Source organism: Dunckerocampus dactyliophorus, chromosome 14 (genome assembly GCF_027744805.1).
Source record: "Dunckerocampus dactyliophorus isolate RoL2022-P2 chromosome 14, RoL_Ddac_1.1, whole genome shotgun sequence".
In the NCBI taxonomy this organism is placed as follows: Eukaryota; Metazoa; Chordata; class Actinopteri; order Syngnathiformes; family Syngnathidae; genus Dunckerocampus; species Dunckerocampus dactyliophorus.
Genome location: NC_072832.1, coordinates 16,852,662 through 16,867,771, shown reverse-complemented (window position 1 = coordinate 16,867,771; position 15,110 = coordinate 16,852,662). Strand labels below are relative to the sequence as shown.

The 15,110-nt window shown below is 38.6% G+C and overlaps 1 protein-coding gene across 5 annotated transcripts in view; it reads left to right on the top strand.

The window, feature by feature from the left end:
- LOC129194134 (regulator of microtubule dynamics protein 2) overlaps positions 1–13,831 on the top strand; it is a 39,604-nt gene extending 25,773 nt beyond the window's left edge. For 3 of the 5 annotated variants that reach the window (XM_054799120.1, XM_054799119.1, XM_054799118.1), the window contains exons 7-11: positions 461–538; positions 3,295–3,393; positions 6,058–6,111; positions 7,308–7,388; positions 7,986–13,831. In XM_054799120.1, coding sequence (XP_054655095.1) covers positions 461–538; positions 3,295–3,393; positions 6,058–6,111; positions 7,308–7,388; positions 7,986–8,063 — 390 coding nt within the window. In that variant the 3' untranslated portion in view covers positions 8,064–13,831. Of the gene's footprint in view, positions 1–460; positions 3,275–3,294; positions 3,394–6,057; positions 6,112–7,307; positions 7,389–7,985 lie in introns of those variants that run through there. The other 2 variants (XM_054799121.1, XM_054799123.1) reach the window with 2 other exon arrangements.
- The last annotated feature ends 1,279 nt before the right edge of the window (positions 13,832–15,110 follow it).

Sequence of the window (15,110 nt, the reverse complement as noted above, 5' to 3'; positions counted from 1 at the left end):
TGTAAATTTTCTCATCTGTGGAGTGGAGGGGAATGGTTACACACTTAAGGCCAACCACTCCCATGTCTTTTACTGTTGCATAAGACTGTGTGTGGGTGCGTGTGCCTGTGTGTATGTGTGTGTGTGTGTGTGTGTAACAACGGCACGTAGTCTTTTATCCTCTGTCAGTGGCCTCCCCCAAACATAGTACACCTGCAAAACTCTCTGACAGGTGAGCAAAAGGAGAGGGCATATGTGTAAATAAAGGATGTGCAGAGGATGAATGGAAACGCAAGCAGGTAGGTGTGTGAGAGGAGGAGTGTGGTTGTGATCGCGTGTGTGAGAAGTGTTTGTGAAATACTTGTGGGTTGCTGAAGCAGGACAGATCAGGTCAGAACAGAAGGGCGGTTGAAATAGCAGCCATATCATGAATCAACAATGAAAATGTTCCCCCTGTCTGTCTGGTTTCCTTCCGTCTCAGGATCATCTGGATAAAGCCATCGAGCTGAAGCCTCAAGACCCCATGTCCTACTACCTGCTGGGCCGCTGGTGCTACGCTGTGTGTGACACTATCGCTCACATCTTTCTCCACATCCACAATCACTTCCACTCTGAAAGCTGACACGATCTCTTGTGTCTTTTTGCAAACACGCCTACCATTTCCCCTCAATCACTGCCACTGTTTGGGTTTCCTCCAGGATTGTTGTCCCTCTGAGGATGTTCAGGAGAGGGCTATAGGACACCGGCCATTGTTAGCTTTAAATCAGATTGTAGCTACAACATATTTTCATCCAGCTTCTGTTCAAGTTAATGCAGCTCCCGGCAGTTTTCACAATGTCTGGTCGGCCAGTCTGTAAGTGGTAGTGGTTTATTAGGGAGCACTGCATGATTCATATTTTGTATTTATTTTTCCAAGCCTGCAGTGTGTTTCTCTTTCTCAGTGTCACACTATTTCCCAGGAAGGAAAAAAGCTATTATGGATATCACTGTCATTCGTCAACAAGACTCACCTTTCATAATCGCAGTAGGAGTCAGGAGCATTGCACTAACGCCTGATGTTTTCATAGAGTTTTATAGGCTCTCTGTCATGTTTGCATGTTCCACAATGATCTACTGTTTGCACTCAGCAAGTACCTCTGTTTGAAAGTTGCCACGATGACGCCATAGCAATACTACACCTGCAATTAGTCGGTGCTCGGATGAATGGTGCAAGGCAGACTTCCTTTGGCTATTATCATTGTCAGACAAAAAACATTTTAAAAAACACATAGGTGGGAAGTTACCGGTGCTGCACTCACGAAAAATATAGGAAAAGTAAATGCTTTCAATGCTTCTTTTGCCCTTAGCCTGCGAAGCACTGGATTTTACTTTAGGTTGGAAATACATATTCGCTCCAAAGCTGCCCATACACTATGCGATTCAGATTCTGAATCAGACCTATTTCAAGTCGTTTGTCATGAGGAGCGATTGTAAACTCCCAACCAGTCGCACAATGAGTGGATGAATGTTTTTTTCGTTTTCTATAATGGAAAAAAATGGAAATTTGATGTTACCACAACTAACTCACTAACCACTAGATTTCCCAAGCTCTTAGCCTTTCCCACCTCACTGTGCCAGTTTTAAGTGGATAAACCATCCATTATCTATCACTTAGCCTCTTCAGTGCGGGCAAAGGGGAGACTACACACTGGACTGGTTGCCAGTCAATCACTTGAACAGACTGACAACCGTTCACTCATATTAACACCAATTGATACCACTGACTCAAATGAATGAACAATAGGTGCAAATCATGTTATGAAGCATGTTGTTATATGTTGATGTGCACACATGTCTCAATTCTGAGTTTTTAACACAGATCAAAATACAAATTTAAAGGGAACATGTAGCTTACTTGTTAGAATTTTCAGCACTCAAAGGGCCTGATCTACCAAAGGTTTGCTTATGTTGCATATGTAAAACACGTTCAAACTCGATTGTGTGCACAAAGTTGATGTACTAACACTGTGCACTCAGGATTGCGTCTGTCATTTGAGCAAAATAGCACTGGCAATCCATTTTGCGTGTTGTAAAATAATGAGAGGAGGAGATGCAAATGTAATCATTTAGCACCTGCAGTGTGATTTATCAAAGCTGAATCTTGTTTGCGGTTGGTGTTTTTGCATCTTTTTTAGCACATTTGGACGGCAGGAACAAATTGGCACAGTGTTACGCACGGCTGCGGTCATTGTGGCGAGAAGGAGCATATGTACAATAAGAGAGAATCTTCGGTGTGCTTGTCAACATATTTGGACTGTCAAAAATAAAAATAGTAGAGACATATCGTCAGAATTAGTTTTATTCGCCATGAATGTTACCACATGGAACTTACTCTAGTTTAACGTCACTCTCTGTTACAAAGTAAAAATAGTAAATACAAAGTTTGCATATAAAGTAGAAGGATAAAATTATATTTACATAGAATAAGTAAGTAATTATTGTATTTATAATGTTGCAGATTACAGTTTATAGTGTTGCTTCCAGAATGGTAGTGCGAATGCGCATGGGTGCAAATAGCAGTGGTTAACAGTCAAGTGAGTCAAGTGTCAAGTATTGACGTGCAAGTCCATGTCACGTCTCAAGTCTCAAGACAGGTCGACTCAAGTCATAGGCTTGAACTTTTATAAGCACTGTTTAGTGTCCCCCAAATAAAATTCCATTTTAACAATGTAACAATATATTAAATTTGATAAACACGGTACAATTAATGCATTTTGAATTATTTTATTTTTTAAATAAAATAAGACCAGTCTGACAAGACTTAGTGACAGAAAAAGAGTGCTGACATAGCATTCAGGATTTAGTCCGTGCACAGAAATGTAATCCACCATCGTAAAAAAGCAACAAATCTAGCAACTTTTGCTTTTTCTTTCTGGTTTTATTTGGCACTTTTGGAGACTCTCTAACATGAAAGCACGTATTGCTCTTTTCAACGAGCAGTCGTCTCACAAGCGGCACCGTCTTGCCTTTGACATTTAAAAAAAAAAATGCAAAAAAAAAAAAGCAACCGAAGAAAGTTAATCTGTATTTTTTTCATGGTTTTTGCTCAATTTTTGTCTCTTAAAACATCCATAAAAGTTTACATATGCAAAACACTGGCAATTATGCAAACGTCTGATTTAGGGCTATACTGTACACTGAATATTGGTAATATTAAGTTAAAATAGTAAGTAACAGTGTTATAGTCATAATATGTGGATATATTAAATTAATACCTTTTAGCCTCCCGTGATTTGGTCACCAAATTTTGACTCCAATCAGGTGTGTCTTTTGCAGGTGGCCCAGTTATCTTGGATCGAGCGGAAAGTTGCGGCTGCATTATTCGGAGAGCCTCCCAGCGCCACAATTGAAGACGCACTGACAAATTTTCTGAAGGTACAGTTTTTCTTCATGCTTTTTGCAGTCTGTCCATTATGTTAAAAAATTATTCTCATCTCTGCAGACATTTCCATTTGCTTCAAGAAGAAACATGCTTTCACAAGTGTTGTAATATTATTTTAAATAAATATTTTTATCTGTCGTGTGAGTTCAGTCAAGATGTATACTATAAATTTTGTCAATATACAGCATTCGATCTTCACTATATCAGAGCACTCTAACATAGGCATAGTTTACAATTTGGTTCAGATGTTGTATTTTAAACGGATAAAGGCTATAAGGTTTGCGTAAAGCAGTTCAGTAACCCTCGTTTATTGTGGTTAATTGGTTCCAGACCCGACAGTGGTAAGTGAATTTCCGCGAAGGAAGGAGATTTATTGTCACTTACATAGGTACAAGTGAAATTGTGCAATCACCCGTCCCTACATAGACATAAACAGGACAGGATGACTGGGCGATAAAGGGGGGAGAGCAAAGGGGAGACCAAGAGAGGAGGGGAAGGAGGATTCATTATTTATACAGTAACTGGAATATTTTTGTATTTAGAGCATAGAAAACCTTCTAAATACATTTTTAAGATTATTAGAGCCCTCAAGACATGAAATAACACCCATATAGTCATCTTTACACTCGTATTATACAATATAGTAGAAATGATAACAGAAAATAAACCATTTAAGACATGAATAATACTCGCACTTGTCAGGGGAACTGCGTGGGGGGCGGACAGGAAGTGATGATGGGGGTTTAGAGTTGAGCTTTAGCTTGCCGTGGATTGCCGCAACAGTAGCCTGTGTAAGGGATTATTGTACATTTTGTGAGATCATTCAAACCTGCAAAAAAAGCCTGTTGTTCCAGCCATCAAGTCTGGTGCTTGTGTGTCTCACCGATCATTACAGTAACATTACTGACACCTACTACATACATACTACATATCATCACAACATCTTTGAATCTGTCTCATGAATGCCTTATATTTGTATTTTAGCTCATTTAGCCATTTATATGCTTGAAAATGCAGAATTTAGGCAAAAACTACATAAAATTAGCTTAAGTTGGCATCTTTTTTTGACTAATAACAGGCTGTATTCAACCACAAAACAGCATGATTTATTAATTAATATATTTTGAAAAAACGGATGGATGGATGAATGGATGGAGTCGTCAAATTTGAAGCTCAAAGTGGGGAGGATTACTGTGCTTAATGTTAATTTTTTTTAAGGTTCAGACAAATTTTTTTAAAGGTACACTAGATCCCCAACTAACAAACACAATTCGTTCCAGACGACCGTTCGCAAGTCGATTTGTTCGTAAGTCCAACAAAAGGTAATATTACCAATGATATAGGTACTACATGTACGTGTATACATATACAGTATATGTGTATGTATGTAAATATGAGTTTGGATGTACTAGTCATATTAAACGAGGATAATTAATGGAAAAAAAAACAATAATAATAAAAATGATATAATAATACGTAATGATAAATGTTATTTACCTTTGAAGAGGAGTGGTCGAGCATACGTCGTTGTGGAGGAGGAGTAAAAAAGTACAACTCGTCGTCGTCGTTAGACTCTTCTAAAAGAGGAAGTGTTCTGTGGGTGGTGTAGAATTAAGCAGGCCTATTAACTCTTCATAAACTTTAATCACACGCTCTGTCCGGGTTTCACCGTACAGCTACAATTTAGCTTTCTTTTCTCCTTTACACTCTCTCCCCACCTTCTTCCTTTACCTGTTGGTCCCATTAGCAGTGTCACAGTGCCCTCTACTGGTCAAGCATGTAGCAGTATAAATATTGAGTTACTACAAGGCAAAATACTTGAAAATATAGACCAGTCAGCTTGCGTTCGTATCTCCGAATGTTCGCAAGTCGTATGTTTGTACGTTGGGGACCTAGTTTATATTGAAATTTTACCTCAAGCGCCATGTCACAGTGGCCAGCTGACCCTTCTGAAGAAGACTCAACATCCCTTAAAAAACGTTTGTCTGAACATAAGAAATTGAACATTGATTTTATAAGAAGACAACGTAATTGAGCTATTACCGTACTATTTATTTGTATAATATTCTCATTTAAAAAAGAAACTGCAGACTCTCAGATCTCAAAACGTTCTGCAGTCCACAAAAGGCGAATAAAATGAGGACTAGATTCCCATTATCTCTTTTGGAAGGCAAAATATGATGGTCCACTGCAATTCAAAACCCCAGTTTTTTTTTTCATTAGACTCTTTGTTGAAAATCCTATTGGCTCAATATTTAATTTTTTAATTTTTTTGTTGTGTCCCATTTGACGAAAGCTCCATTTCATGTTTCCTTCCAAATCCCTCCTGTGCCAAGTTTTAAAAGGCCGAACCCTCTGTGTTTAGACAGGCTTAATGTGTGTTCTCACATTTTGAATGTTTATATAGTAGAGACATGAATTTTGCTTCTGGCTAATATTCCTGTGCAAGCCTCTTCCTCGCATCTTGTATATCTTAACCCATCAGTTTAATGGTCCCTGTTGTAACATGTAGCCCACGACATGGAAGCAAAGCTGCCAAAAAAGGCTTTTGTGCTTAGAGAAATTTATACTGCAAATGCGAAGGCCTCCAGCAATGAAATCAGATAAACAGTTTCTATCTGAAAGGTAACTTGATGTCATGTTTGTCTCTGTTGCAGGTTGAAGACATCCAACCGAGATATTCCAAACTGAACTATGTATTTCTTGCAAAGGTCTGTACATACTGTCAGACTTCTTTTGAAAGTGCGAAATTGCAATACTTGAAGATGTTTCTACTACTTTGGATAAATAAGATCCCCCACCTCAAAGATGTGAGGCACACAGCAGAGTTGAGAGTTCAAAACTCAAGTTCATTGTGAGTTCACAGGCTATTTCTTGATGGAGAGAGAGATTTTAGATTGTACTGTTCCATTCACACCATAGTGCCTCAAATGCCAAAATGTATTCAACGTGCACCAAAACACATACTCACACTTAAATTAGGTCCTCAGTCTACCCACAACCATGAGGTTTGGTGTAAATCGGAACTTCTACCTGAATTATAGCAATTCCTTACTTTTATCCTTGTGGTTGTCTTGCACACCGAAAAGGGCGTTGCAAGGGAGGGAAAGACAGGCTTATTTGAGGGAGGAGGTCTCAGTAATGAGACCACTACGCTGCTTAGTCATCACTGTCCATTTCATAGGAGCAGATCCTTTCACATGTTCAAGGATACCATCTTAATCCTTCATGATGGTCATGACAGTGCAGTGGCTTAGACCAAGGGTGTCTAAACTTTTTCCACTGAGGGCCACATACTGAAAATGAAAGGATGCAAGGGCCACTTTGATAGTTTGTAAAGCAACACATGTCGATATGCTAAGTTACTGTATATATATTTCAAGAAAAAACTGCATCTCAGCTTATTCTTTATTTTAACCTTCTTCTTAAATAATTTTCAGATTTGATTTTGTGATCATATTATGACTTTATTCCCATAATATTTGTTTCCTTTCTTCTGTCCCCAAACTAATTTGAACAAAAATTACGTTATTACATACATTATTTTGTTTCTTTATTCCTTTAATATTTTGACTTTGTTCTCATTCATTCAACATTCTAACTTTTTCTGCTAATTAATTTTCGAAAAAGGTTATTTTCTCACAGGGGTTCCTTTCTCATAGGAAATAAAAAAAGCAGCCGCTGGCCGCAAATAACCCCCAGCTCTCACAGAAGTTTACAGTAGTTTACTGCAATAATAAATATGTTGTTCATTTATTAGGTCTTTGTAAATGTTTAATAGAGCTGTTGAATCGTTCATTTATACCAAATGTTTGCTAAAAGTTCATATTGCCAGAGTGTGTTTTTGGTGTACTCGGGTGGGCTGTACTCATTAATCCCTCACGCTCCTTGTCTCTCTATGTGACAGTGCTACAGAGATTTGGGGCAGAGAGAAAAGGCGAGAAAAATGTTTGAAGCAGCTTGTTCAATGCAAGCTGCCTCAAAAGAGGTAGGAACCGTCACATATATGACACATTCTCCGAACCTGCAGAGATCTGTACAAGAATATTTGATTCTATGTGTATTTTGAAATTGTTAGTCGTAGGTGAAATGGAAATTCCGTGGTTGTAATTGTTACTTTATTGAGGTACATGATTCAACGGATCTTAGATAACATTTGGTCTTTTCTTGACTGATTTTTTTAATCTTGGACATTGGAAGAAAAAAAAAGTCACGCACAGACAATAATGAGGAGGTACATAAACTTTGGAAATCCAATAACAATTGTTACCTTTCGTCCGCCATCATCATGTGCATTAATTAGTGTGGGACGTGTTCTGTTTTGCTTGGCTATAATTATGGGGCCAAATGCCTCCACGTGAATAAAAATCATGTGGTGTCCAAGCATCATGATTGTTATCACTGATATATATTTTGGTGAGTGCAAGTTTTTATTTGCCACTATTTTTCATGAACTTGACATTATCCTTGTCCCTTGTCAGCTTTTTAGTCAACAGATTTGGAAAACGTGTCATATATAAAAAATATTTGACTTGTCTTTGATATATTTTACTGCTGTGCACTAGAACACTGAATCTGTTCACAGGACGAAGACGCACAGAAGGAGCTGGACCTTCTCTGCCCGGAACTGGAAGTGCAACACCCTGCAGACCAGTTGTTATAGGTTCTATTGCTACTGGCAGTGTGTATGTGTGCGTGAGTGTATGTGTGTGACGTGAGTCATCATGTGAGCAAATTGGCTGCTAGAGTCAGAGACATCATGTAGTTTTTAGGTCAGTGGTGAAGAGATGTCATAATATGCAGAAATATGGTCATTTCATTGAGATGGTCAGTGTGGCTAGCTGGGCCCATCTAGTATTCAGTAGCTTCAGTGTGTGTGTGTGTGTTTGTCATTGATACCAAGTTTCAACAGGAAAGTGAGCCTTGTTGGTTCTTCCTTCCGTCCTGTTTGTGTTGTGTCTCCCAACTCACGGTGATGTGTCTCCAACCAAAGCAGCTGATCTGCTACATTGGTTGGTCGGCTTCCACAGAGATTGGCTCTATTTACCTGCACACATCTTATCATTGTTCTTATATTTTAAATTACCACCAATATGCAATGTGCACACACACTTGTTTTATGACTTGTAACCTGTTATTGATTGAGATTGTTGGTTGTGGCATCTGTCCAGGGTTAAATGGGTGACATTTATTAATGGCTTTCTCTCATATCACACACACCCCTCATGACTAATGGCATGTAGTTATACTCACTACCATTGCAAGTATGAGCAACAAAGCTAATCTGTCTCGATTTAAAAAAACAGCCTTTAATATAGAGACTCATCTTGATATCTTGGGCACTCACTTGACAACTTAATCTTTAAATACATAACACACCATATCTTTTGCATGCTTACCGGTATTCATTTCCTGAGATTGAGTGTTGTCTAATTAAAGAGAAAAGGATAGAGAATGTGTAGAATGTAAGAATGTGGCTTAGGCAGTGATGAAGGAAGGGAAATGACTGTGCAGATAAATAGAGCCATTCAGAGTTTGTTTTTTAGGTTTTGTTGTTTTTCTGTAGCAGAAGAGTTGTTGACCTTTGACTGGGGATGGGTACCAAAAACTGTACTTTTACAGTCACAGACCAAGTTCGACCGGTACTACCAGGCATCGATTCACGTAAAATGAAATGGTACCTTGTTTTGGTACCAAAACTCCAATGTCCATGGAGTGTCATGGCGCCGCTTCTAACAACATTCAATCCATAAGCGAAGAAGACGAAGCCAGAGGGAGGGGGCAATGTTTACACCAACAGGGAGACAAATTAAAGCTAAAGAAGTTGAAATAAGTCAGATTTTTAAGTACAGTAGACACCCCTACAACGTAAATAATCCGTTCCGAGAACATTTATGTTATAGGGTTTTTATGCTATATGAAGCGTAAAATACATGTACATAGCCTAATCCGTTCCAAGATCTTTCCAAACACCCCTTTGGCCCTTCAAAATATTCAAAGTCCACCAAATATGGTGGAAAAATATAAGAAAACGTTAGCATAAACATAGTAGAGTAACATTCCAATATAAAATAAGGTAATAAATAAGATTACTGTAAATGAATAAAACTGAAAAACAAAAACAATCTTATCGTTCACGAGATGTCTTGATCAGGAGCACGCAAGTGGAGGCAGGAGTAGGAGGAGGAGGAGGAAGAAGACTAGCCTGAGTCGAAACGCGACTCAAAGAGTCTAAGAGTCAGCTGGTCTCACAGACAAACACACACGCACTACGTGATAATGCTGTGTGCAAAATTTTTATTTGTAACTTAACTTAATTGTTTGTTAGTTTAAGGGCGACTACGAAGAGGAAGGGAGGTTGAAGGGAGAAGCCTGTCTCTCACACAAACTCACATACGTGCTGTATAAGTCAGTCAATGAGATGAGAGCGTAGGCGGTGCCCCGATAATCAGCCAATGAGATGAGAGCGTAGGCGGTGCCCCGATAATCAGCCAATGAGAGCGTGAAGCGTCAGAAGGCATCACCAAGTGTACTCTGTTAATCTGAACTTGCACCGACTTGACGCTTTACGTTATATGGAATTCTTTACGTAATACGATGCAAAAACTTTACATAAATTCTGTTCGTTCAGTGGAATTTACGTAAAAGGAGGTTTACGTTATGCGAGGTACTACTGTATATGGATACAATAAAAGCGACTTGTATAGTAAATGTCAGTATGTTCTCAAGGAAGACTCTGAAAGGGATAGTTCAAATTTTTTGCCATGAAGTTGTGTGACATCCCCATCAGCAGTGTACTACTTCAACAGTGACTTACCCCCATTTAGTCCCGCGAGTACAGTTCTGGTCGGATTTCCGTGACAAGATGTAGTTCCGCTTAGTTGCTGGGACATTTAAGTAAAGAGTTTGGCTTCTCAAAACAATATGCGTTCAAAAGAGTAATAGATTTGTGATGTGAAATAATGTGTGAAATAAACTAAACTATCTATTTAATACATGACATGAAGCCTGGACGCATCCCGTTGTGTAGAAACGTATCAAACAGCTGTATTTCAACACCAACATTTGTATTCACAAATGAAAAATTAGTAGTAAGAGGGGTGGTCCATATACAACAATTTAGATGTAATCGACATGTAATCCAGCAATTAAAAATAATTCAACGTAGCAGAAAGTGTATATTGTCTTGTCTTGTATTGTGTGTGTGTCTACTACAATGGTGATTGTTTTCTATGCCTCTGGTGAGCACCACAACCACAAGAACCAAAGCGGATGTCATTTAAACACACATTACCGACATCTCGAAAGAGCTGTAGAAAGTTATATTATCCGTTAGACCGACGGCTTTTGATTCTTATCTGATAGATAACGTGTGGCTTCATCTTCTTCTACACACACACACACAACCATTCAGTGATTACAATCGCCCCCTGGAGTTCTTGAAGTGCACAAGGAACCAAGATAGAATGCAGGCCCATAACCAGGGGGGGTCAGGGGGTTCGAACGAACACCCCGAAAAATATCTGGTTACGGGCCTGGAATGTACTCATTTGTTTTAACTGTTGGAAGAATTTTGTGAAACAACCGCGATGTTACAATATAAACAGTTGGACGTTGTTTTGATCCATTTGATAAAGATTATACAGTGTATATGGAGAGGTAAATATCTTCAATTGAAAAAAATAAATAGTAAATTTAACATTTATTACCACATGAACACACAAAAGTACCGAAAATTGGTACTGTTGAGTACCGGTATCGGTTCAAATGTGAACGGTACCCATCCCTACTTGTGACTCATGGAATTTAGATTTTTTTAGGGGGGTGGGGGTGATGAATGAATATTAAATTATATCGTTTGGGGGTGTTAATTTTAAGACTGTTTTATCCATTCCTAATTGTTTAAATGGTTTTGCTGTCAAATGAAAATGTATGCATAATGCAGGCCAGACATGGATTTGTTTTAAGATTAAGATTTCTTTTATGTGTGCAATCACTTTAAATCTGCTTTTTTTTAAAAAAAAATGTCTCTTTACATATTTGTACAGATGTTGAATGTACTGTATTAGATTTAATTTATCGCCAAGGCAATTGTGATATTTGTGAGGGTTTTAAATTTGCAGGTACATGACATGAAGGTTATATTTAACTTTCCCAATGGACATACTCCATCATGGATGCTACTAGAATCTATAATTAAATCTGCAAAACCAATGCACTTTTCATTATTTAGTCTGTTGTTGTGATTTGAAGGACATCTTCTTTGAGTAACATCATTTGTAATGATTGATTGATGGAATGATGGAAATTTGTAATGATTTTTGCTTGAAGTATAGAAAGTGGATCCCCTCGTACTGATTCAGCATTCACGGCCCTGCAAATTTGCAGATGTTTGGGCCCAATTTTTTATTTTTTTTTAATTTGTCCGAAAATAGGCAATTTTTTCCATGGAAAGCACATCTCATTCATTCTGATTCGGAAACAATTTATAAATACGGATAAATGCAGAACAAACGGATAATACAGATAAAACGGATAACAAAATGGACAGCCCACATGTGCCATTGTAAAAAAAAAAAAAAAAAAAGGTTACGTTTATGTCTTTATGCTTCACTAATAATGTTTTTTCATCAGACATTGAGATTTTGCAATTTGTTCGGCAGCCCACGAATGCGTTCTTTTCAAAAGTGAAACTTATATATAACTTCTATACCATGACTGTGATTCCATCCGTCCATGGATCATTTTACATTATCATTCGTTAGTACTGAGTACCTGTACATTTTATACTTTAAAATGTGTTTGATAAATGTGTGAGGCATATTGAAGAGAGAAGTGGAGGGTTCTGGAGCTGAATCTGATCTAATGATTCCAACAGTCACTTTTATTGAAAATGGTGATACAAAATCAGAGAATGCCAAGCTAGGAGGAGTGTTTGGAGGAGGGGGGAACAAGCTGTGTGTCAAAAACACAGTCGTCCTTCATTTATTGCAGTTAATTGAAAACGATTTTTACCATTATTAGAGCCCCAATAGTCACCTTTACAAATCTATTTATTCGTCGTTTACACTGTATTGCTGATGCGCGGGATCTCCGTATTCTAAATTTAGTGTTTCAAAATAAGAAGCCAAAAACGTACCACTTCCACATGGGAAGAGAACTTATTTTCACTCCATCACGTCTGTCATGGCATGGCAGACGTGATGGAGTGTGACGGTAATATGATGTAATGTCATGCCTCATCAATGTTTTGTGACATTACTGACGCCTAGTGGCCAGAATACTAAATATAACTTGTAGTTCAATATTTTTTTGACTAATAATGGGCCATAGTCACCCACAAAACGGCCATCATTTAGTAATTAATTAATTTTTGAAAAAGCACTATAGGGTGCGAGAGCGATATTCTAACCACGATGTAGACATTGTTACTTGTGATTTTCCTGGAACCTCTGGAACGCAACCCCTTACTACTACTGTAGTCACTTTGCAAGGCATGTTTTGTGCCTATTGACAAAATAGTTACTTCCCAAATGAGTTAAAGTGACATCCATGTAAATATTGTCATCCTCTTCCTCCTGTGCATAAAAGGGGCTCATGTAAGACGGCTGCAGAACTGTATGAAATATGTCTTCTCGTGCAACATGGAGCACAGCGCTGCCTCTAATCTTGATTTTGGTATATGCAGGCTTTACGGAATGAACTTGGTTGCATAAGAGCACAGCACAGCTTTTAGGTGTTCTGTCTCCTCAGGCTCAAATTGCTGAATTGATTCTTTCAATTCTTTTTTGGCTTTCCCACCCGTTTTTTTTAGCGTCTCATATGACATAATTACACTTAAGTTTCTCCTCTTTTCTACACTACCAATCATTTGTGGAATGTCTTATCTCATCTGATTTCATGGTAGAGTTACAAGGTTAGGGGTTAGGATTAATTACCTGCTCCTCAAGTAAGCGTTAATCGTGAAAGCACGAATGTCCTCAAACTCAAGACTTGATCATGCTGTTAAATTGTGAGTGATTTATTTCCTCTGAACTAAACCAAACTATCTTCTTTCACTCTAGGCTGTCCCACAAGAGAGAACTTTGCCATTATCCCAGACATTCCCAGCATTTACAGTGTGTTATACTGTACATTGTTGTTGTTATTGTGAAATAATTGTAACTACTTTTTTTCCATAGCACCACAGAAGGGTGCCAGTGATGATAACCATAGAAGCAGATGTTATTGCGCCATATCATGGGGTACCTACTGTACAGTATGTCTCTGCCATGGCTGCTGAAGGCAATATTGCAAAAGCAGCAATAAATATAAAAAATTGGAGAAACGCCTCCTCTAGCCTGCTAGCCTCTAGCGCTAGCCTGACGATAAGGCTAAAGGCTACACCGTGAATCCCATTCCATCTGTTCATTGATCATCTCCATTAGCATTCATTAGCGGTGAGTACCTATCCATGTCATACATGAAATGTGTTTAATGAATGTGTGAGGCCTCTAAATTATCCATAGGTGTGAATGGCTGATATGTGTCCTGCGATTGGCTGACAACTAGTCCAGGGTGTACCCCTCCTCCCGCAGCCCTAGTGAGGGCAAGTGGTGTAGAAAATGGATAGATAGATGGTAGTGTGTGAGGATTGTGTGTGGATTGTATCCCAAGATGACAGTGGCATTTGAAGAGCGAAGGGGAGGGTTCTGGAGCTGAATCTAATCTAATAATTCCAACCATCACTTTTTATCAGAACAAATTGAATGTTGATCAGCATCCTAGAGTGGTCTGTGTTCAACCTTAAACCTTTGACACCCCTGCCTTAGAGGGCATCCATTGTAGAATTTCCATGCAAAATATTCCAAAATGAACTCAAATTTTGCAGCAACACTTTTGCTGGTTATGTCAAGAACCATGCTGATGTGACATGTTGTACTGCATGTGCGCATGCAGTCCGTGTGTAGAAAAAGTCGGCCATAATAATGCACAAGGGCAGGAGCTTGTCATGTGAATGTGTTGCCTACATGTCAACATGTTATTGTTGCTGTTGAGGAAAAGCACGAGATTAAATGCGAAGATTCTTGCCAATCTTGTTAATGCAGTCTTGACAGAACAAAGCTTTAATGACGTTTTACGTCATGCAATATTGAAAGCTAACTGCTATAAATATGCCAATCAATGCATCTAAATACAAAGAACTTTTCCTATTCACTTTGCAGTCTTACAGGTGCCAGTATTCAACCTTTGTGGTCTGACATATCAGTTTCTCATCTGGCAACTCGTCCGTTCCTTTCATTGATTTTCATTCTTACTGCTGATCCTGTCAAAGGGTCTCAGGTGAACTGGAACCTATTCCATATGACTTTGGTCAAGAGGTGGGGTGCACCCTGAACTGGGAACCAGTCAATCACAGAACACATATAAAGAATCATCCACACTTATGTCCACGCACGAATAAGATGCAAATTGAGAGGTCCCAACCACCATTTCAATCCGGAACGTCCTTGCCAGTTCTGATGTCATTAAAATTGAGTTTCTTTCCTTCCTTAAAGTGATCATGACACCAAAGAACAATCACAAAATGAAAGTACTCACTTAATAAAGTGTTTCTGTCATACTGCTGTCATCCGCCAGTAAACAATCATAAAATACAAGTGAAATGAAGTTGTGATTTTCAGACGGCCACCAGCATGTTTCGGAACAGCCGCCATCTTGGCTGTGACGT